General features: G+C 36.3%; 1 protein-coding gene across 1 annotated transcript in view; it reads left to right on the forward strand.

The window, feature by feature from the left end:
• CFAP46 (cilia and flagella associated protein 46) overlaps positions 1-22,525 on the forward strand; it is a 72,555-nt gene that overhangs the window by 16,714 nt on the left and 33,316 nt on the right. The window contains exons 13-29 of the mRNA XM_048312043.1: positions 218-338; positions 2,746-2,863; positions 3,744-3,874; positions 5,213-5,358; positions 5,897-6,030; positions 7,583-7,795; positions 9,396-9,606; positions 9,949-10,098; positions 10,884-10,991; positions 12,549-12,730; positions 14,078-14,209; positions 15,557-15,722; positions 19,458-19,542; positions 19,650-19,788; positions 20,307-20,490; positions 20,918-21,077; positions 22,280-22,503. Of these exons, the coding sequence (XP_048168000.1) occupies positions 218-338; positions 2,746-2,863; positions 3,744-3,874; positions 5,213-5,358; positions 5,897-6,030; positions 7,583-7,795; positions 9,396-9,606; positions 9,949-10,098; positions 10,884-10,991; positions 12,549-12,730; positions 14,078-14,209; positions 15,557-15,722; positions 19,458-19,542; positions 19,650-19,788; positions 20,307-20,490; positions 20,918-21,077; positions 22,280-22,503 (2,604 nt within the window). The remainder of the gene's footprint in view (positions 1-217; positions 339-2,745; positions 2,864-3,743; positions 3,875-5,212; positions 5,359-5,896; positions 6,031-7,582; positions 7,796-9,395; positions 9,607-9,948; positions 10,099-10,883; positions 10,992-12,548; positions 12,731-14,077; positions 14,210-15,556; positions 15,723-19,457; positions 19,543-19,649; positions 19,789-20,306; positions 20,491-20,917; positions 21,078-22,279; positions 22,504-22,525) is intronic.

Raw genomic sequence — 22,525 nt, forward strand, 5'->3', positions numbered from 1 at the left:
GGTGGAAGCATGTGAATATCAACAGAAGTTCCATGGTCACCTTCAATGACAATAATACTGTAGAATGATGTCTAAGATACCTAAAGATACACAATTTCTATACGTATTTTTTTGGTAGTAGCAAGTTACATGATAGGTATTCTGTTATGTTTAGTAAATAAGATCTAGTTGGAATATAAAATCAACCTTATAACAATGAGTTCTTTTCTTTATGTAGGCTAAAAGGGGAAAACAAAAGGATAATGCGAGGAAAAAGAGATCCCTTCTGGTAAATGCAGGTCTTGCATTAGCTCCTGACACATTTCAAATAGTCCTTGACAGTGAAAAAGAAGCTAAAGGTAAAGTATGTGTGTGTGACTAAAAGTTACTACACTTAGCTTTGCACACTCTTAAAGGCTGTGCATAGCATCTAGTGGCAACATGTAGGGAATATTGCAATACAGACAAAGTGATAGTTCTGCTGAATTCTGTGGCAGACTTCCTATCACTTTCATTAGGGATCTAAAAGTTGTATGGTGATACTGGAAAAGGTGTTGATTTCACCTCCAAATTCATCTGAATCTTACTGTTGTGCACTGTAAGTAGTTCTATTTTCACTATGTACAACTCTGGAGTGTTTTTAACCAAGGTCATTTTAAAGCAGCGTTTTCAGAAATTTCAGCCAATACACTGTGTTAATTACATTGGGTGTTCTTTCTATATTGTAATTATCTTTCTCTTCTAAAATCTTGTTTTTTAGAGCTCTAGTTTTGCACAGAGATTTAGGTGTGAATTCATTATTTACTTTCTAAAACATGGAACATAAATGGGCACATTCCTTATGCCCTAAACAGCTTCAGTTTTTGATTATGCAGCCCCTGGCTGAGGAAAAGTGGTCAGGGAACAGACTTTCCAGATTGCTTAAATTGTTTAGTTTTATCTTAGCAATATAACAAGTGTATGTGTGACTAATCTTACTAACTTTGAGTAGACTCAGTGTACTCCCGCAGTAGAGATTATGCTGGAGGAAGGGAATGCTACAGAAAGAGTCCTGTTGCTTCCAAAGCTGTGTATTTGTGCTGTGGAAGGCCATGCAGTTCTCTCATGCCATCTGTTCAGCCAGGCCACAAAGTTTACCTTGCATATCCCCATTCCAAACTTGATCAACTAATCACTTACAAGCCAGAGTCTTATTTACAGATCAATTATTCGACTCTGTGCAGTCCTTTTAATAAGGTGAAAACTATGTTGCTGGAAAACATTTTCATACATTATTTAAAGTTACAGAATGCATTGTATTTGTAAAATTAAAAGAATTAAAATCATGGACATCTCTTTGATTTTAAATTTTGACTTGACAACTATACAATTACGTTTGAAGTTCCTCAGAATAAATCTTAGCACACATTAGCCTTCCAGGTTGAGTCATTAAAATGAGTGAGTTTATTACAACATTGAAACTATTACAAGACTTCATTTGACACAACATTTTATAAAATTTTGTTCTGAGAAATTCCAGTTGTTTCTGAGGCTGTCATCCAAGCAGTGAGTTTTTTGCTTTTTCTATGACTTAAGCTGCCACAAGCTTACACGTGTATTGAAGGAGCACAAAAATATATATGCAAATTTATTATATAAAATGTACATAGGACAGAACATCAGATTTATAGGGTTATATTTTCTTTTCGATTGCATAAAAAACTTTCATTCTATTTTGATGAACACGCTTGACTTATTTAGTGAGAACTGTACCCATAGATCCAAAGAACAATGTCCTCTTTTAATCCACAATTCTTTTCAACCTTACATGATGTAACTGTCATTGTGCATTATACTGGACAATTTCTATCAGATGCTCTACGTGTATAGTTACACAGAGGTATCACATGCTGGACAATGCATTGCAAAATATATTTAGCAAGAATGGTAAGATGCTGTGCCTTCCTCTTTTTTTGTAAGTGAACCTGCTTATATGTATATTTTAAAGTCAGAAGTACTTTAGGTGTATTTGCTGATATTGTTTGGCAGAATTTTTGGGGATCAAGTTAAAACCTGTTCTGTCTGCATTATGTTAGGGACCCTTGCTTAGATTCAGGCGAATGTAGAAACTCATTGGATTTTCCAATCATGTCAAATTACTTGTATTCTAATGCAAAGCATGTCTTCTCTGTCATTACACTACAGAAAAAAAAAAAAATCTCTTTTTGATGTATTTGTACTGCTGGAGTAATTTTTTCCTCAGGAGCCAGCTTCTTTTTCCCTTGCATCAGTTTTCTGTGCTGGTTATTTATTTATTAATATTTCTGCCTAATACCTTGTTGACTAAGTAAAATGGAAGTCAGTATTATCAAAACAAAACAAGTTGATTAAAAATGTGTTTGATTAGATAAACATTCTTAAAATTCAGTATGAATGTGTACTTTACATATTACATCATTCACTTGCTCTTGAATGAACCTAACTACAACTCTATATGTCCTGTCAGAAAAGAGGTGTACTTGAGATATTTGGGTACTAAACAAGCACAGATCAGTTTTGGATGGCACAACTGTATCTCAAGGTACAGGAAAAAACCAAAATAGATGCTGGTGGGGTACGTTTTTTTCATGCTGGTTGGTTGGTTTGGGGAAAGCTTGAAGAAATGAGAAAAGAGCTGGATTTTGAGTGTTTCAGCAAGGAATCATGAATCAAATTGTTTGCCTTTCATGTGGATTTTTAAATTTCTAATATATAAAAATTACATTTAATTTTTATTTCTTTGCCAAGTTTCCTCAGGCAATAGTCAAATAAGCTACCTCTGTGCAAAAGCCCAACATCATACTAAAAGTGTGGAGAAAGTTGATGAACATTTAAAACACTTAAGAAACGAAAATGGCAGAGAGAGGTAATTGCTATAGACCAGAAGTGTCTCTTTCATCTTTTGTAGAAGTCTCTAAGAGGAAAGGTTCTGTCTCAGAGGTTAAGTTACTGGATGGTATCTTGTAAGAGGCTGAATATTTCAGCCTCTGGCAACACATTGAAGTGTGTGTATAATTTCTTGTCCAAAAAGCTCTGTTACATTTCCATGCTGTGCAGGATTTTAGTCTTTCCCTGTTTCTAATCTTCTCTCTCACATGCACACTTAAACTCACCTGTTCTATTGATATGAGCCCAGCATATAGAGGGATGACTGGATTAAGGCTCGTACTTGATGTAGAATTGAAACTTGCAAGTGTCTTTTTAGGTCCTTGTACCACATCATGTGCTACAACTTTTTTGGTGAAAAAGCTAAGTAGTTCATTCTGAAAGTCAGAAAGATCAATCTGTAGAAAAAGGACAGGCTTCATTTTGACTGTATTTCATTTTGTCACTCCTTATTTAAAAGGATGTGTCTACTTTTTTTCTGCATTAAAAATTCCTGTGATGAAATTTAAAGGCAGTTGTTTTCTATAAGATTCTAAATCCAAACTTGTTTTCAAGGCTTATTTTTAAATACTCAACATTAGCTTTGAAATATTTAGTTTACTTTATGACATAGAAAATGAGAGTTGTCACACACATCTTGAAACTTCAGTATAATTACCATCCAAGATAAGAATTTTGTCTATTGATATGCTGAGGAGATTCTTCTTAATTAATAAAGTAATAGTGTTACCTTTGCTAGATTAAATGTAATTTTTTTTCCTGATGGCCATCATTATTGACATGATTGTTTTTGTCAATCTTGAAGTGTGGAACCTAATCCTGCTTATGAACTAATTTTATTTATGCTTTTTCTTTGGTAGAATTATTCTTTGGGCAGATTTGGCAAAAGTTGCACGTAAACAGGAAGTGTGGGATGTCTGCCGTGCAGCATGTAGATTTTGCCTCTTGTATGATGATATTTTGTTTAGGGAGGCAACAAAACATAAAACAAGTAAGTGACAAATTATTTTGAACGTTGTAAGGAACTATTTCATCATTTATTAAAGTTACTAAAAGGAGTCAGACAATATTGTTTTCTTTCCTTCCATTCCCAAAGTTCCCTGAGTGTCTTTTCTGTCACTGCATGTTGGCATACGTGGAATATTCTTTCTACTTCCAAATCTAGAAATCAGTCATGTTTTTTTGTAGAAGCCGTCAGAAGAGTTTCACCAGTGCTGTAGAGAAGCACTTCTATGAAATACATCTACCTGTCTTAAGAATTCCCTAATGGTCCTCTAGGTCCCTATCATTCATGCCTGAGGGAGCTGTAGAAAAATGGGTTGTTAGTGACTTTGTATGAGGCTCACGTGTTAACATTTTTACTCTTTAATCCCCTATTAGTGAGTGGTTCCTCTGAGGTGTCCAACATTGTACCTTGTTCCTTGAGGGTCTGCTGGAAACCTACCACACATTAAGAGTTTTTAACTTGGGGGAAAAGCACTTTCAAATCACTCTCTGCTTGCTGGCTTTTAAAGTTGGTTTTGTCAGGGAGTTTGCAAAACTCACATTTCCGAATAGATGAAATGGCTTTTCTCCTCGCTAGCCAATGTTAGTCGAACCTATTCTATATTGTTTCCAAGGTCCACTTAATATAGGACATTAATTTGCCAGTTTTCTTTTGGAATATTTGCATCTTCTGACTAGTTTAATCTTTTGCCTCCTTTCCAAACTAAAGGGAAAAATAAGTACACTTACCAGAAACTGAAGGCAACCGTGTGCCAAAAGAGTAATGAGTAGAAACTGCTGTGTTCTTACAAACTTTGTGCTTATATTAAAATAATCTTAGACCTTTCCCTTTCTTATTAAACTGAATTTTTAAATTATTATTATTAAACCAAATTATTAAAAAGAATGCTATTTTTTCTCGTTACTGATGTGCGTGTTACCAGAAAGTCAGCCCAGTCCATGATTCAAACACAAATGCTTTTGCCTCTGCATAATACAGTTCTATGCTCCACTTCCATTAATGCAATAAAATTGAATTAGAGGCCATGGAGTCTATTAATAGTGCAATTTCAGTATGTATATTATGACTGGAGAAAGTTATTTGCTGCGAATATTGAAGGTTATGCACAAATGCAGCAAAATCACAGGTAACAAATGCCTCAGCACTGCTTGAGAACAGGTTTTGAGTGCAATAAATGGTACTAATGAAAAAATTAGTTGCTTGGAAAAGAAATCTTTTCTTGTTAACTATTCCTTGTGAATTTAAGAATATGTAAGGATTTGTAAATTTAAAAATTAAGATGATGATTTGCATGGAAATAATAATGGGTTTATTTATTTTTAGCACAGGAGAACAAAGCTAATGCAACTATGATGGCTGACGGTCAAGGTGACAGCTTATCAGGAGAATCATTGCTACCTGCTAAATCCTTCTCTTTTGAAGCAGATTTACTCAGAATACTAGCAGAAATAAGATTTATTAATGCAGAGGTAAAGAAATTACACAACTGTCATTCATATTTGTTTAGTTTTGTTTTATATATAAATCTTGAAGCACTGGAATTTTGAGTTTAGTTATTTTCTATCTCTCTAGGAAGTAAAAGTAGTGGCTTCATGAAGCAACTTTATCAAAATACTGCGTGAAAGTAACTATAGCAATAGTTTTACTGCAGGTGCTAATAACACTTTTTTACAAGAGATTCTACTGTAAATTTTTGACATCTGACATTACATTCCTGGATCCTTAAAGTTCCAGCATGATTTAAAAACTTACACATACGAATTATGGTTGTTTCTCCATGTAATTATTTAGTAATATTATTAGCTGTAGACAATTTTATGATTATGAAGTACTAAGCATTGTATTTCATATAGTTGTATATGTATAGTTGTACATGTACAGTTCAACATTTCACAAAGCATTTAGTATTTTTTAATTTTTGAAGAGGTAACAGCACTAATATGAAGTCATAGTCTGTTTTTACGGTGATAACCTGGGTAGAGAATTTATTTCTCCGTATCTTTTCAGGCAATTGTTCATTTATTAAGATTGCAGGGAATTGAACTGAATGATCATGCTATACTTCCAGAAGCTACAAAGCAGTGTCGTCCAGGATGTGTCTCATATCTTCCTGAAAGTGCTCCAGAATGGAAAACATACAGGTGCTTTTCCATAATATATAGCGAGACCTCGGAACTCTTAACAGAGCACTATTATCAGACACAGATGATAATTGCAAAAGCTGTTTTGCCTTAGTAAAATTCATTGTCACCAGATTCTTCACTTTTGTAGATAGTCATGGGAAATGGGAAAAGGATCTGAAAAATAGTTTGAAATATTTTTTCTTAGGTTTTCTTTCATTCTGGAGTGTGGATTTTATTTTTCATTTAACATTTATTTCTCTGAAGCGAGAAGCTAGTATTCCAAGCTGAAAAACTATTAAATTGTTGTATATTGACACTTAGATCATTAAATTCTCCACTTAAAAATATGTTTCCCCAAATCAAAAAGCTCTTTGTCTTGCTTTATAGCTCCTATACCTACAATGATTTCATAGCACTGAATGCATACGATGAATTGTTTCAGTTTGCAAATCTAGTGTGTTCCATCCAATCAACTGAAATTAATTTGGGACAGTAGAATATGTTTTTTACCAGTCTGACATGATTATTTCTTGCAAAGGAGAAGAGGGGGGAGAGAGATTTCTGAAGATGATGCTTTGACTCTCTGCTGTTCACATTTATAGTAATATTAGCCTTACTGTTACAGTGGTCATGTCCTGAGAGAGCAGGATGGCAGAGTTGTGTCCCTAGGTCTGTTCATTAAGTCTGAAAATTAATTAAAGTTTCTCACACTGCCTGCTTGCAAATATTCAGTAGAACGGGAAAAATTATAAACTAATCAGAGCCAAGGGGCAAAGAAGATGAGAATTCTGTTCCAAAATTTGCTACTTGCTATTTTTGAGTTTACCTAATTAGATTAAAAACCCATAGAAAAAAGAGCACTTTGGTCTTCTGTGTCCTGTACCATTGTTGACATAATAATACCCAGTGTCAGTTTGTGCTTTTGACTTTATGACTTTGTAACCATGGCCATTCTGTATGATCATTCAAGACTGTATTTTTAGTATTGTTTTTTCTTAGCAATAGTACATTTTGATAACTAAGAAAGAAAGAAAATAAAGTTATTGAAAGAAAGTTATCGCATAGACTGTGAAAATAATGATATTCTCTTTAAAACAAATACAGCATTTCGGATCACCTGGAAATGTCTTTGAGTGCAAGAACATGCAGTTTTAAGTAAAAAGGACATGTCCTTACCTCTTAGATGGCATGCCTCACTTACCTCTATATTCAAGTAGAGCCTTGACATGGTTATTTAGGGATTTCTGGCACTGATGGGTGGATTCACATGCATTTAAAAAACCCGAACATGTGGAAGGAACATGAACCATAGACAATATCTTTCAAGCTAATAGCTTTTTCAATGTCAGAGACTGCTCATTTCATGTTGATACCACTTCCTTTTCTGAACCAGCTTCTCATCCAAGTAAAATATGTCAGTGGATGAGGACTTAATAAATGCAACTGAAAAGTAATCAAATTTTTGTTCTTGTTGTTGGTTGAAATGTAGTACTGCATATTTAACCTTACCATATAATCCCTTCTAGTGTTGAAGATTTGGAATAACAGCTTCTTTATACTAACTTTTTAGTTTATGGATAGACGACTTATCTCGGTATGCTATGGAAAACTTCCAACGTGCAGCTGAAATAGGAGAAGAATTGAATGAAGCCTGGATTGTTCACAATGCTGTGGTGTATATCTTAAATTATAACAGACATCTGATTTCTTCAGGAAGACAGAGGGACATTATTGAGTATCTGCAGACTCTTCTTGGAGCCATCAAGACTGTCGGGCATGACGGGTAAATTTAGATGTTCGGATATGAACATAATCTTTTTTTCTAAAACAAACATTGAAAGTCACTTGTGCTGTGAAATATTTATTGCTGGCTTTCACTGGTAGTGAAAGAGCCTTGGTATACATAGAGTAGCTCAGGAGGTAAATTGTGAAAACTAAATGTTAATCCTTTCTATTTGTTCTTTGTTACTATACACTGCAAGCCATGCTAACTTTAGGCCAATCAGTGTTACTTTCTCTTCATTGTGGAATAGCAACACGTGCACGCAAAATAGCATTTTGTTAGGTTAGTCAGAAAATTGGGAAAATTCTCTTAGACTCTGCATATGCACAACAGCTCAAAATGCATTTGCTTGCTGTCAGTTCGCTGAACTTGAATTATACTGTAAATACAATTCAAGTTCATTGTTCATAGGTTCATTGCAAGTATTTCTAACAAGCATGAGGTGATTACTACTGGTTGTGAAATAAGAGAAAATAGAAAACAAAGAAAGGGAATGTGCACATTAGTAGACCATGAAAATGGGAACATAGATTCCACAGTGGTTTAGGGAAATCCTGATCTGCAGTAAATGCAATGGGAGAATGATTGACCACTGTGGAGTAGACACTTTAATCAAAATCTGACTGTGGGACAAAATCCTAGATATTTTTGCACTTCACTGACAGTGACCTCATCACCAGCTAGAGTAAGGATCAGCAGCAAAGAAGTCTCTTTTAACAGTACTGGGGAATAAAATCTGTATTTCAGTTTGTGCAGCGATGAAGACTGGTAATACCTGCTTATTAATTTTGACACATCAGTATGTACTAGCAATAATCTCTTAGATGTAATTAAATTCATGTTTTCTCAAAAAAAAAAAAAAAAGAAGAAAATTCCAGCTTGGCAGTGGACTGGCATGATAACCACAAAAATATGTGAAGGGCTTGGTTTAGGGTACTTTTTTGTTGAATATAGGTAAAACCTTACAAAAGAAATGTTGCCTTTGTAAATCATGGCTCAGTCCTGTTACTTCAGCTACGTAGAAAAGGACTGTGGCAAAGAGACACAGCTGAATTAGGGATAGAAAAACATGCTGCGTGACCATCACATGCTCACATCGTGGTGTATGGTGGTTGGTTGAATTATGTTTGTTATGCCTGAAAACTGTGTAAACTAATAACCAGCTAACTGCTTAAAAAGGACGGGTTTTTGCAATAAAGTGGCTGTCCTTTGCACCTGCCTGGGGACTCTGCATTGTGTTGTATCATAACACTTTTTTAGAAAATAGTTACTCTTTTCATATATAGTAACCCATCGATAAAAAGTTGTTTTTAATGCTGGTCTGACATATATATAATTTTTTTTTTCTGTGATAGAAGGGAAACTTCAGTTACACAAAGAGTGAAAAAATTGATGTAAACTGAAAACTGATTCTGAGTTTTGTAGTTTTAATCATTAAACTGCTTTACCAATGAGCAGATTTTTTTGTAATATCCATAATTTTGCGTTTTAAGAAAAAGCTAGATTTTCAATGCTTACTTCTTGAAATCAATAACTTCATTCTTGCCTTTTATTTTGATCTGATGCAGTATGCACTTCTGATTTTTGTTTCCTTCTACAGAAGTGCTGAAATTTTAGTGATGTTATGTAATGCTTTGGCTCGAGGCCTAATTATTTCTTGGATTCCAAAGCCAGAGCCTGCTGAGAAGAAAGAAGATAGAGCAATAGACAGTAGCAGAAAAACTGCAGCAAAGAAACAGGAAAAAGCAAATATCATCCAGTCTTTTTCAGTAGATCCCAGTGGACTTCCTGACATCAAAGCTGCCCTAGAGGTACAAACCTGTTTTTTTTGGTAGTCCCTTTCGTTCTGCTGTCATACATTGTAATTCCTATAAATTCAATAGTAGGAATTTTGGAAAAAAAAAAAGCTACCTTCTTTTACAGTTTCTGCCACCACAGATCCCCCCCAGATGAACACTGGAGCTCCTTACCAATTTGGGGCTGAGGACTATAACTTCTATTTGCCTTGCGCGTTGACTTAAAGGAGATGTTGTTAGGCTTAGAGAGGCATGTGCAATAATTTAAAAATAGCTAATGGATAGCATGCTCCATACAAGAAACTTTCCACATTTCTCCTGTGTTTCACATTTATTTTTTCTCTTCTTGGTGTTTAGATTTGTGAATTTGCCCTAAATGCAATGACTGGAACCATACCTAAGGAAAAAGTCTCTGTTGCTGCACAACAACAAATCATTGCTACCTGGGTGAAAGCAAGGCAGTTAAATCAGCAGCAGATCAGACATCAACTTGGGACTCAGGAGGAGGTATGATTTCCCTGAAATCCTGCATAAAGTTGAAACTTTACAAAGAAAAGTTAAATTCGTAAATTTATTTAATAATGACTGAAATTATCAAGGTATATTTTCTTCTGTATATTTGATAGAATGTAAAAACAATTTTTTGCTGTAGTTCCTTACAGAACTTAGCAAATTTTTCACAATGGGTATAGCAGTTGAGTCTACATTTCTTAACTCTTCCTTCTCTTGTTAGCTGCCATGGTGATGTTTGTCATATGATGACTGTTGAGCAAAATTGATTTTGAATTCACAAATGTAAAATAATAAAATCGCTGCATTAAAAGTGTTAAGGAAAATCAGCTGTATTTATGTCAACATATGCTATGGCCTCTTTATATATATAGATTACAGACCTAGTAAGCTGGAAAGAAATATTTTATTCTTATATTTTTATTTTATAGTGCTTATACAACTGGAAACCCACAGCGGTATATGAAATTTGCCTTCATTGTATTGTCGATGTGTGCTTTTAGTGTTGAAACTGTAGTAGTTCAGCATTCACAATGTGAACTAAAAATATATAAATACAAAGAATCAACCATTTTAAGGACACAGTAGAGAGGAGGAATTGCTTAGAGCAAATTGAGGTTTTCAAACATCCTCATCATTATTATTATAATTGTTATTATTATTGTTATTAATGTAGTTATTGTTATTATTATGATTATTATCTTGTCATCTCAATTACTATCCTAAATAATATTAACTTGCAAAAAAAAATCTCTTAATGTGAATTTTTTATTTCCGCTTAGAATAATGACGAAGCACAAAGTCCTCTGGCAAGAATTCTTATTGGTCTGGAAATGTATTCATGTAATGGCTTGGGTCTCATGGATTTCACTGTTCCTAGCTTATCTCAGGTATTTTGGTTTTTTTATAAGCTTCTGAGTTTTAGGAAATTGCATACTATGATTTTGGATTCAATTTTAAATGGAAGTTAAATTATTTTTGAAAGTTTTCTTGTACCACTATTTTCTTTAACCAAGAGATGAAATATTTATGACAGGAAGGAGATTTTTGTGACAGGATAATTTTATTTATCCAAAGATGAGATAGCATTAGAATATAAATATTAGGTTTATGCTTGTGTTGCTCGAACAGATTTTTTCAGTAACCGCCAGATGAGCATAAGAGGTTCAGGTGAATTCTGTACAGAACCATACTTCTAACCTTTCATTTTTCTTCTGGAGAAAACTTAATAGAAGCATAAAGTTGTTTAGGTTGGAAAAGCCCTCCAAGATCATGGAGTCTAACTGTTCCCCCAGCACTGCCAAGGCCACTGCTAACCCACATCCCCAAGTGCCACATCCACACGACTTTTAAATTCATCCATGGATGGGAGCTCCACCACTGCCCTGGGCAGCCCTTTCAGTGAAGGGATTTTCCCAATATCCAACCTAAACCTCCCCTGGTGCAACTTGAGACTGTTTCCTCTTGTCCTGTCACTTGTTACCTGGGAGAAGAGACTGACCTCTCCCTTTTCAGGTAGTTATAGGGACGTTTAGGGTTTGTATTAGAAGCATTCAGCATTTGAACAGAAAACTTCATATAATAGTGAATTTACTTTTGACAATTGCAAGGTAGAACACAACTACACTTGGATTCTATTTATTGACTGTGTGAATCGAAACAAGCAGGTTGCCAGGACAACCACGAAACTACTGCTGACAACTAGGACCTGGGTCCTTATAAATATATAGGTATCTAATTCTAGTTAGTCTACAGATTTATGTCAAATATTATGAATTAACTTTAGCTATCACTTCACTGGCTTACTTTTGTGTAGCAGTGTTGTAGTATCTTCATTCAGACGAATTCATTAACAATTATCACTATCCTAAAAAGGTGGAACTTTGACATGTACAAAAGAAATGAAATGAAAATGTTTAGACCCTATAATGAAACTATATATGAAACTATATATATCTATGTATACATGTTTAGGTTGGAAAAGACCTCTAAGATGGAGCCCAAGCTCTCCCAAGCTGGCATATCTATAATAGTATACATAGCAACTATTTATTACAATTACTGGTTGTTGCAAAAACAGTTCTATGTCCCATTTTTACTTTTGGTGTAACTAAAATGGGCTCTGAATTTTGAAAGTCCTGTTTCACTGATTTTTGAAAGATGCCTGAGGACATAGAATAAGTCCTGGCAGATACTTCTGGCCAAAAGGCATGCACAATTACACCTGGATTTGCACATACTATGGTAATACTTACTACACAGTGAATGAGGCCTCTCTATTGTATATTTTGATTGTACTTGTAGCTCTTTCATTTTCTAGACAGCTTTATCACATACTTGTTCCATGCCCAGGTGGGTTGTAAGGAAGATACAGCTGTAAGCATGTAATTGCTGTAGAAAAAAGCATATAAAACCCTGGAATTTAAACTTTTTTTTTTAAATCCTAGTTAGTGAAATTGGCTGTAGAATGCAGTTGGTCAGATTCCTTAGTGGAATTGCAGACTCTGACACGACTTACATATTTTGCGTATGTATCACAAGACTATGAAAGCGTGATGACTTGTTCCAAAAGGATCTTGGAATCAGATGAGAATTTTGTCCACAACAGAAATATTAAGAAATATGGAATGTAAGTACATAGAATTTTGCATAATGTACTTGAACTAAGTTTTGAAGAAAGTAAATAGGGTAAATCTGTCTGGCTGCATAATCAAAAACGAAAGAATCTTTTTTAGAAATAAATTGTGCAGTTAGACATGTAAATGAAAGTAAAAGGCAGTGGGAGATCCAGATTGTGCCTCTGGATCCCGTTCAAAAAGATGGATGAAGCCTGCTATCTAAGTGAGTCAGCAGCTTGTACATCAATGTAGCTTGAAATAAACATGTGAAAAATTTCAGATACAATATATCGTTCATTTTTTTCCTCTGCAAAATAATTGAACTTACAAAAATAGTATTGTGTTCCCTGAAACTTGTAGTTGCTTTCTACATGGGTTTAAACACATGTAAAACCAAGTAAGTTATCTTAATATTAAATAGATAGTTTCAGAACTTCACAGAAATTCAGGGAATACTTGCTGCACATCTAGCAATCTGCAAACTAATGAAAGATAAAATGTTCGAAAGATAAAATGAATTGTCAATGCTGTTTCCAGAGAATGGAAGACAGTCTTTCCGTGGTAAAGCACAAGCTGGGGACAAGGAGGTTAAATACTTAATTTAAACTTGTTAACGTATACTGTGGACAGTGGTACCCTCTTGTGGACACAAATCGTGACTGCATGGCAGTTCTCACCGCAGAGTAGGAACAAGCCAGCTGCAATGGTGGCACTTTGTAACGAAGACACTAAAAGCTCCTGCAAATTGTATTTATTCTTTTCTTACTAAACTGCTATTAATAAATAGTATTAACCAATGGTATCAACTTATTTGTGTATTAATTTTTAACTTATCAACTCTGGGACTGAAATCAACATTGTTTTCTTCTACATGTAGTAGAATAGGATCCGTATCAATTTTTCCAGAACCCTGAGCATACTTTACCAGACACAAGCACGACAAATCCCAAAAGAAAGGACCAAAAGTTGTCTAATTTTCCCGATTTCCATTTTTAATTGTTTGGTGTGTAATTTCGACTTTGAACCAATTTTTTTTTTTGATGTACAATAGTGAAAAATAGGGAGAAAATGACAAATCTATTTTCTTTCCTTGCTAAATATATGTAATAGTTTTTTAAAATCTGACTTCACAGTTATTTTCATTAGAAGTGTGAAAAAGATATTTTAGTCTACCTTTAAACAAAATATTCAGGTTTTGAAATGTTTGCTAATTTTATAAGAAAACTCAATAGAAAGATTTTTAACTTCCAGAGCAAGGGACATTTATATAGTAGCAACTTGAGTACATCATTAATAGGAATTGGTATGGTCTTAGCCTGTAAGACTTAGCACTTCTTGAAGTATTTGCCTTTATGCAGGCTTGGTACCAGGGTGAGCCAAGAAATGTTAAGCACTATAGCCTGTATACAAGGAAAGAGCATAATGGAAAATTTGTCTGGAAGAAAACATCTGCGTGTAGCAGCATCAAAAACCTTCGTTCAGAGTGCCAGGTATGTTTTATGTTGAAAGAAAACTAATATAAAACAGATCTAAAATTCGATTACGGTTTTGAGGATCATCGTATTTTCTCCCAAGACTGATAAAAATCAACATAGTTGTGAGTTGAAATGTTTAACAAAGAATTTGACAGATTTCTGCACTTCAGTCAATTTCTCAACTACTTTCCACATAGCTGACCTTGTAGTCTCATAGGATCATCCCATCCTCAGAAGGGATCTAGTTCAGACTCCTGCTTAAAGCAGGGCCAGCCCAGGGCTTCATCCAGTCTGACTGTGAAAACCTCAAGGAATGGAGACACTCAGCCTCTGTGAGTAACCTGCTGCACTGCGCAGCTGTACCCATGGGGGACATTTGTGAACCTTTCTTATTCTAACTTATTAAAGCTTTTGCTTGTCCCGCCATTCACTTTGAAGAGCCAGACTGTTGCTTCTCAGTAACTTTGTTAGGTTAATGAGAAAAGGAGAAACTTCTCCTTGTTAGGTCTCCCAAAGCCACCTCTTCAACTAGCCCTCGTCTCAAGGCAAGTGCAGCCCAGTCCCTGGATCATCTTGGTGGCCCTTCACTGAGCTCCTTGTGATCTGTCCATGTCTGGCATGTATTGGGTGGCCTAGAACTGGATGCAACAGTCTAAATGTGATCTAAAGAGTGCTGTCTAGAGGGTGATCAGACTGCTAGATTCAAAAAACTGTTTTTTTTAAAACAGTAACGCTATTCAACTGGTGATTACCTTGCACCACTCCAGGATTTTTTACTAAAATTCCAAGCTCTTTCTCACTCAGATGAGTACTGTGTTGTATCACAATCTGGAGGATTATTAAATGTTATTCATTCAAAGTATCATTTGCATGAAATACGCTCAATGCAATTTGAATGCAGCTAGAGGCATTTGGGGCATATTCTTGTGTTACAGTGGTACTGTACTATGCAAAATACATAGTATGGTATTAATTACTATGTTCTATTTTTTAATGTTTTTTGGAATGAGAAATCAACATAATAGGAAGCCAAAAGAAGTATATTATTCCAAGGAGAACATCTTGAGGAGGTTTCTGCTATTGTTTTAATGAATGCTCCTGAGCTAAGATTATGCAAAAATACAGTAAAATCATTAATATGCTACTTATTTATTCCTAGTTCTGCTGAGTGTGTGAAGTTATTTGGTATATAAAAAAGGAAAACAGCTTTTCTGTGAAGCTCTCATGCTAAGTCCTCATTGCTGAAGTTACATATGGTGATCCACAGATCAGCTAAACCCAAAAGTTCATAGAAGTAAAATTCTTTATTAAAGCTAAAGTGTGGGTTTTTTTCCGTATTAAGTTCTACTTCCCTTTCTTCAGGTATGCAGGTGAAGCTGGAAATTATTCCCTTGTAATGTTTGCAGCTAGGCACTTTTGGAATGCATGTTTACCTTTGCTAGGCTCACCACTTGACAGAGAACAGCTTAAAGAACCTACTGAAATAATTCTTAAGAATATAATTAAAGCAGAATCTAAAAACAAACAGGTAAGAATTTCTAATAGGTAATGCTTGTTTTTAGTGATTGGTGCTGATGGTAAAGAAACTTCAAGACACCTCTCCTAAGAGGCAAAAGTGACTTGTCATAAACACATTTATGGTTTCTCACCTGCAGTCACATACTCTTTTATTCCATTTGGTGATTCTTATGGTTTTAGGCAATTGTCAAACTCACAACAGTTTTCTGCAAAGTAATTTGCTGTCTGATTTTCACTTTAGTGTTTCACTTCATGAAGCTTACAAAAAAGAATGTTTCGAAAATATTCAAAACCCAGAAAAAAAGCCACTTCTGGCAAGTATGTTAATGGATCTGGAGAATATGATAGTAGATCCTAAAACACTAACTCACGAAAAAAAATGTTACTAAGTTAAGTTTTCTCCCACCTGCAGACTCAAATTTCTTCTACCTGCAAAAGGAAAGTTTTACTTTTTATATCTTCAGGTTTTTAACAGATGGTTTAGGACTTTGGCAGTAGGAAGGAGTTAAAATATAGACTGTGTTGGGAGTTTGTGATAAAATTAAATACTTATTATGAACAGCACATGTAATCCAAATAAGTCATCCCCTTGAAACCGTATGCAGGTGATATGTGTCATATAACACATCTCACTATGTGGAATTTCTTCTGCACACTGAAACTTCCATGCACATTTACAACTTTTCTTACTTCAAAACTCCATGGAGCTGATCCATTTCCTTTTTCTAGATTTGATTTACATGTCAATGAAGCTGCTGTGAGTTTTCCTGTACATTTCCATGGGCACTTGAATGAGCACTTGAAGGGATTGTTGATGACTTTTGCAACCAAACTTAGTGGTACAAATAGGAGTCTGCATCTCAGATCATCAAGCAGGATAGTACAAGAATAAAAAGCTTTATTTTGATTTCTCGTCAAGCCATGTATAAATCACAAATAATCAGAGACGGTGACTGGTCTGCTTATTCTGGGTGTGTAGGAACTGATGAGTACAATGTGTGCTTGGAAGCACAGTGATAATTTTAAGTTTAATGGAACTTTGACAGTGTTTAGATACGTAACAGTAATTGCCCATAGACACAGTCCTAAAGTTTGTTGCTTGTAGAGATATGTTTAAAACCAATAAAAAGGAATACTTCGTTATGTGTATATAGTTAACCCTCCACCACAGCATAATTTCAGAGTGAATCCTTAATAAGTGGTATTAAAAAGCAGAACTTTAATGTAGATAATGAAAATTTACAGCTCTAGGTAGCATAGGTGTTTTTATGTCTGAAAATGTTGGTAATTCTTATGAATTAGAAGTGAGTAACTTCTGATAGTAGTTAGAAAAAATAATTCCTGTTAACAGAGTGCTCTATATTTTATTATTTCTGGAGTTACTGAGTTTTTAAAATAGATATACACTGTAGTAACCATTGTAAGAAGCAGGAACTGGTTTCCAGTGATCCTTGACCAGGATAATTAGGCAATTTTTAAATGCAGTCACATCTGGAGAAGGATATAACAGCAGATGTCCAGATTCTCATCTACCAGTACTCCCAAATCCTTCACCACAGGACTGCTCTCATTTCATCCCCAAGGCTGCACTGATACTGGGGTTTGCCCTGACACAAGTGGAGGACCTTGCACTTGATCTTGTTAAACTTCTCAAGATTGCCTTGGGCCCCCTCCTCAAGCCTGTCAAGGTCCCTCTGGGTGACATCCTTTCCTTCTCATCAATCAACCACACCACTCACTTCGGTGTCATCAGCAGATTTGCTGGGAGTGCACTCAATCCCCTTGACTATGTCAGCAATGAAGACACTGAATAATACTGGTTCCAGTCTCCCTGGTATCGGTACCCCTTGAGGTACACCACTTGTTACTGGTTTCTACTTGATATTGAGCCATTTGGACATTGAACCAGTGACTGTAACTCTTATCCAACAGTCCATCCATCTTCTTTATCCACCTAACAGTCCATCCATCAAAGTTCTATCTGTCCAATACGGTAACAACAAAGTTACTGGCCACGATATCAAAGGCCTCAGAGAAATCCAAGTGGATGACATCCATAGTTCTTGTCCATTGAAGCAGCCACTCCATTGTAGAAGGCCACTAAATTAGACAGACTTTGTGCCTTCATGGAAGTAAATGCTGATTAGACCAAATCTGATAAAACTTTGATGATGGTAACGTAATACTTACCCAAAAGTTGTGGCTTATAGCTCAGTTAGCTTATTGGCATCATCCTACATGTATTCAATGGTTAGTGTGTCATATTGAGTGGGACCAATCTGATTTTTATTTATGCCTCGACATCTGTGATATTCTTATAGGGGCTATACATGCGCTGGCAGCCCTGTCCCCGGGGCGGCTTCCTCTGGCAGCCAGTCGGGGCAGAGAAAGCATCCCCGATCAGACTGTGAGCAAGAGCCCCCACCACTGGCGGGTGGGGCAAATGCCCAGATGCTCGCGAAAAAAATGCCCGCGGAGTCGGGCTGTGGGAGGAGCCTTAGCACACAAAAGCAGGTAGCCGCGGCACAAAGGGACCTATTTGCTTTGGGGTATTTTGGAGGGAGTGGGGGCTCGCCTGTAGGGTCAGCTCGGCCCCCCTTCCCCTTTCGCTTTTTTTCCCCCCTGTGCTCCAGCTTCCCTGCCCGTACTTGCTTTGCCCTGCTTCACGGTTCCCGCGAACCAGCTCATCACCGCGACGATTTGGTGTTCCGCTGTCTCCCCGATGGAGCGGCCGCCTCCGCCGCGTTTGCCGGCCGCGACCGCCGCCGCCGCTGTGTTTCCTGCGCTGCCCGCCGCACCAACCTGCTGTAGGACGAGCCTGCGGCACCCAATTTGCAGTCGCCGCCGCCGTGCCCCGAACCCGAGAGTCTGCAGCTGCTCCAGGAGCGCGCCCGGAGCCGCAGCAGCCGGTTCCCTGCGGACGGAAGGGACGCGCAGCCTGCGGCTGTTCGCAAATCGCGCCCAGCCCGCCACGGCAGCCGCGCAGCCGCCCCGCGGTTCGCGGCACGCACGCTGCGTCTGCTGAGCTGACGCCGAAAAAGCGCCCGGGGTTTCTGTAGTAACGCTGTCCCTATCTTCTCTTTCCTTCTGTTTTTCTCTCTTTCCCCTCTCTGCTCTCTTTTCTATCCCCCTTCGGTAAGAACACTTACCCTTTTCTATCAGTAAACGGTTCTCAGATATGATATTGCCGCGTTTGCGCTTTATTTTTGCCTGAGAAGTCTAGCAAAAAAAAAAATCCTACTCCCCTTTTTACAGTGGAACGGGACACATATATGGATCCATTTGAGAAACAAGATAGTGAATTTATCTTTGAAGACGCAAAACTGCTGTAGAGGAGAGGGAAACAGTTGGCATGTCTCTGACCTTTGGGTGAGAATTGCGATAGTCAAATTTTCACAGGTAAAGAGTGGAGCCTGCTTTAGGCACGGGTGTAGGCAGAGAGCTCTGTAGAGTCTCTGCCAAACTCAGCTGCTCTGTGACTCTGTGAGAGAACTTCAGGATTTCATGTTATTTAATGAGTGTAAGCGATTGAGTACTACTAAGTCTGCTTATTTTTGTATTGGGTTTGTATTATAGAACTCAGTCTGGAGAAATGCCTGTGCCTTTCTTCTGGTCAAGCTGCTATTCATATTAATGATATGGATTGGTTCACAGATGAAACAAAAGTTCAAAATACTTAAAAATATATGTTAACTGAAAGATAAAGGGCTTTTTCTTCTCTCTTCTTTTTTTGTCCTTTTTTTAGGAAAAGAAAGATACATGTCCTTTGCATCAATGGATTACAAAGGATTTTCAAAATATTGGGTTATCAGTTGGATGCTTTCTCCCAGGCATGTTCTTCCTTCTGTTGATCTAGTAATAAAAGAAACACTAGTATTTTGTAATCACTATTCTAATTCTGCAGTATGATAATAAATCATTTGAATATACTTCAAAGGTGCTGAGGAAGATCTCACATTAAGAACCTCATTATATGGTCTATTATTCCACATCTGTGCTGATAAAGCTGACTGGGAGACAGCACTAAAACTCCTGGATGAAGCTATTCAAGTTTTGCCTCAGACAAGACACAAACTGTAAGTTGGTTGATTTATTTTTATTAAAATCAGCAGTTTGGTTCTTGAGAAGTATAAAACTCATGAGTATTTTTTCATTTTTGCATTGGAAAGTATTATGATTACTTTTTAGCAGCCTGTCCTTACAACACAAAACACTGTTGTGTCTTTTCCATGAAAAAGACATACATAGGCAGTGTTTGCTATCATTAATCTGTTAATAATATTTGTAAATTTAATTTTTAAACAGCTTGAATACAAGTAGTATCTTACTTCCCAAGCAAATAGATGTATGAAATGTGGCTATATGGCAGAAACTTTAGTTTTCCAAACTGCAAACCCATTTTCATTAAATGGAAACTAAATTATCTAGGATATTGTTTGCATAATCTTATCTGAGTTGAAGGTTTTATGCCCTTTTATGCCAGTTTATAAGCTTTGCATCTTTGTACTACACTGGTGCGAACTAGTATGTGTGTCTTATTCACAAAGTTATTTTACAGGTACAGATGCAGGTAATTTGTTTGATCTTTTTCTAGCCTGATTTTCAAACTTATGGCTACACTGAGGGCAGGATCGGGATGCAATTTTATGATGGCCATCCAGAAAATTAGTCATGAAAGTGAAGATTATTTGTCACATATGTGGCATCACTTGGTAACAGTCTCCAGAAGCATTGTTGGACAGTTAAGCTGTTTTCAAAATGCGATCATTGCTTTACAGGTTTGTCACTTCTTCCTGTTTGTTCCCATGCTGATAGAATCATGTTTCTCAAGTGACTCATAGGACTGCAAATTCCTGAATGGGTAGGGAGGCCATATACTTGACCATTACTTTTTATAACTTTGAGATTCCTCTTCAGTAGGAAAACTGTATGGTTGAATCTTTATATCCAGTAAAATTTCAGTTGAATCCAGCCAAAGAAAAATGTCTAAGAGTAGCAAGCGGTTTTAATAAAATGAAGATTTAACTGGTGGTGGAGTTTTCTGTTACATTCTGTTTATCATAATTCTGATTATGTGATACCAATAAAACTGCTTGATGTCAAATTATTTTTTGCTTCGGTTAAGATGACATGAAACTTCAGAATATAATTTTGATGGCTTACATAAACAAACACAGATTAACTCCTCCTTTATTACTTTTATAGAAACGAGAAGATGAATGGCAGAGAGTTGATTACCTGATGGAATTTGCTGAATGCTTATATTGTAATCAGTTTCCCCTCACTGATGCTATTAAACCTCTGGAGTGGGCAGTAGATCTCCTGCTATGTATGAAATTCCCTATGCAGTCCTCACAAGAGGAAGGTATGTAATATGAGTATCTCCTTCAGAGGAATTTCTCAGCAGGAAACACAAGGGAGATTTTAAATTTACAGCTTAGTTATCAAAAAGAATGGCACAAGTTTGTCTGTATTTTCTCGTGCATTTACTGTCATTTGTTCAATACAACTTCAGTTTATCTGTGAATTCTGTGTTATGCTATGGAGACTTACCCTCAGTCTTTTGGTATAGTAAGATACTGCTCCCCTCTGACATAGGGATTCCTAAATTGTGAGATGCTGCCAGAAAGCAGTGCTGGACAGTTTGTTTCAAGTGAGTTCTCAAGGAGGGACAGATGAAACTGAAGGAAATAGTTTATGTGCCAAGATTTGGGTACCTAAGTCCATTGCCCTTTCCTTGGCTTTATTTTTCAAAAATGACTTTAAAAGGGATGTATGCTTTCAACTACTTGTGTAACTGTAAAAATTCTTTGGTTCTTTAACACAAATATCCACTTGTACTGGTATGACCTCAGTGCTCTGATAGGATACCCCAATATTCATTTGGGAAAAAAAGTATCTGATTTCTGGAACCATACTCTACTGTGTGGCATTAATGAGCATCTGCTCTGCTGTTCTTTTTTGTGTGGATAGATGACATGGATCAGGCAAGTACTTCTGGTGTTTTCATTGAGCAAGATAAATGTTCAGTGTCTCTACTGTCACACAGTTGATCAGTAACAGTAGCAATATTCTGTTCATACTTTTCTGTTAGTGGTTTTGTTGGGTTGTTTCACAGTCCTGTGGTGATTTTAGTTCTGTAATGATCCTCCCACCCAGTTTCACCTGGTTGCTTATGATTACTGTCCTTCTTACACCACTTAAGTTTCAAGAAAATTTTTGCAAAGCTCTTGATAGAAACTCAAATAATATAATAAGGAAAATTAGATTCAAATATAAAATAGCCCAGGTTGGAAGGAATCTCAAAAGATTATCTGGTCCAGCCTTTCGTGGATTTCACTTCTCTGTCAGGCTTACATCATTTATTATACAGAACTGTTACATTATTGATTAAAAACATGGTACAGGTAATATTGCATCATTTTAACAAGAACATCTTCAGTAGATAGATTTCCATTATTCTTTTTTCCCCCTAAATATTTTTATTTTCAATTCAGAAATTTTAACTTTTAAATACATTTTTACAATGCTGTCACTGTGAGCATGTGTTCCCTTTTTTTTTAACAGAAAAAAATGCTGCAACAAAATCGTTGCCTACAGAAAATGCTGAGATGGACAGTGGAGCAAATGGTACCATGCCCCAAATTAATTTGGAAGATTTGAGTAATATTAAACAACTGGAAGCTTTGTTTAGAGCGCAGACATTAATGGCTTTATTTTCTGGTCATAGTTCTTCTTTTCATCAGCAGCACTGTTTGATGGCATATGCCTGTATCATCCGTATCTGGCAGGTGAGATCATATGAAATTATAT

The sequence above is a fragment of the Corvus hawaiiensis genome, chromosome 8 (assembly GCF_020740725.1).
Source record: "Corvus hawaiiensis isolate bCorHaw1 chromosome 8, bCorHaw1.pri.cur, whole genome shotgun sequence".
Lineage (NCBI taxonomy): Eukaryota > Metazoa > Chordata > Aves > Passeriformes > Corvidae > Corvus > Corvus hawaiiensis.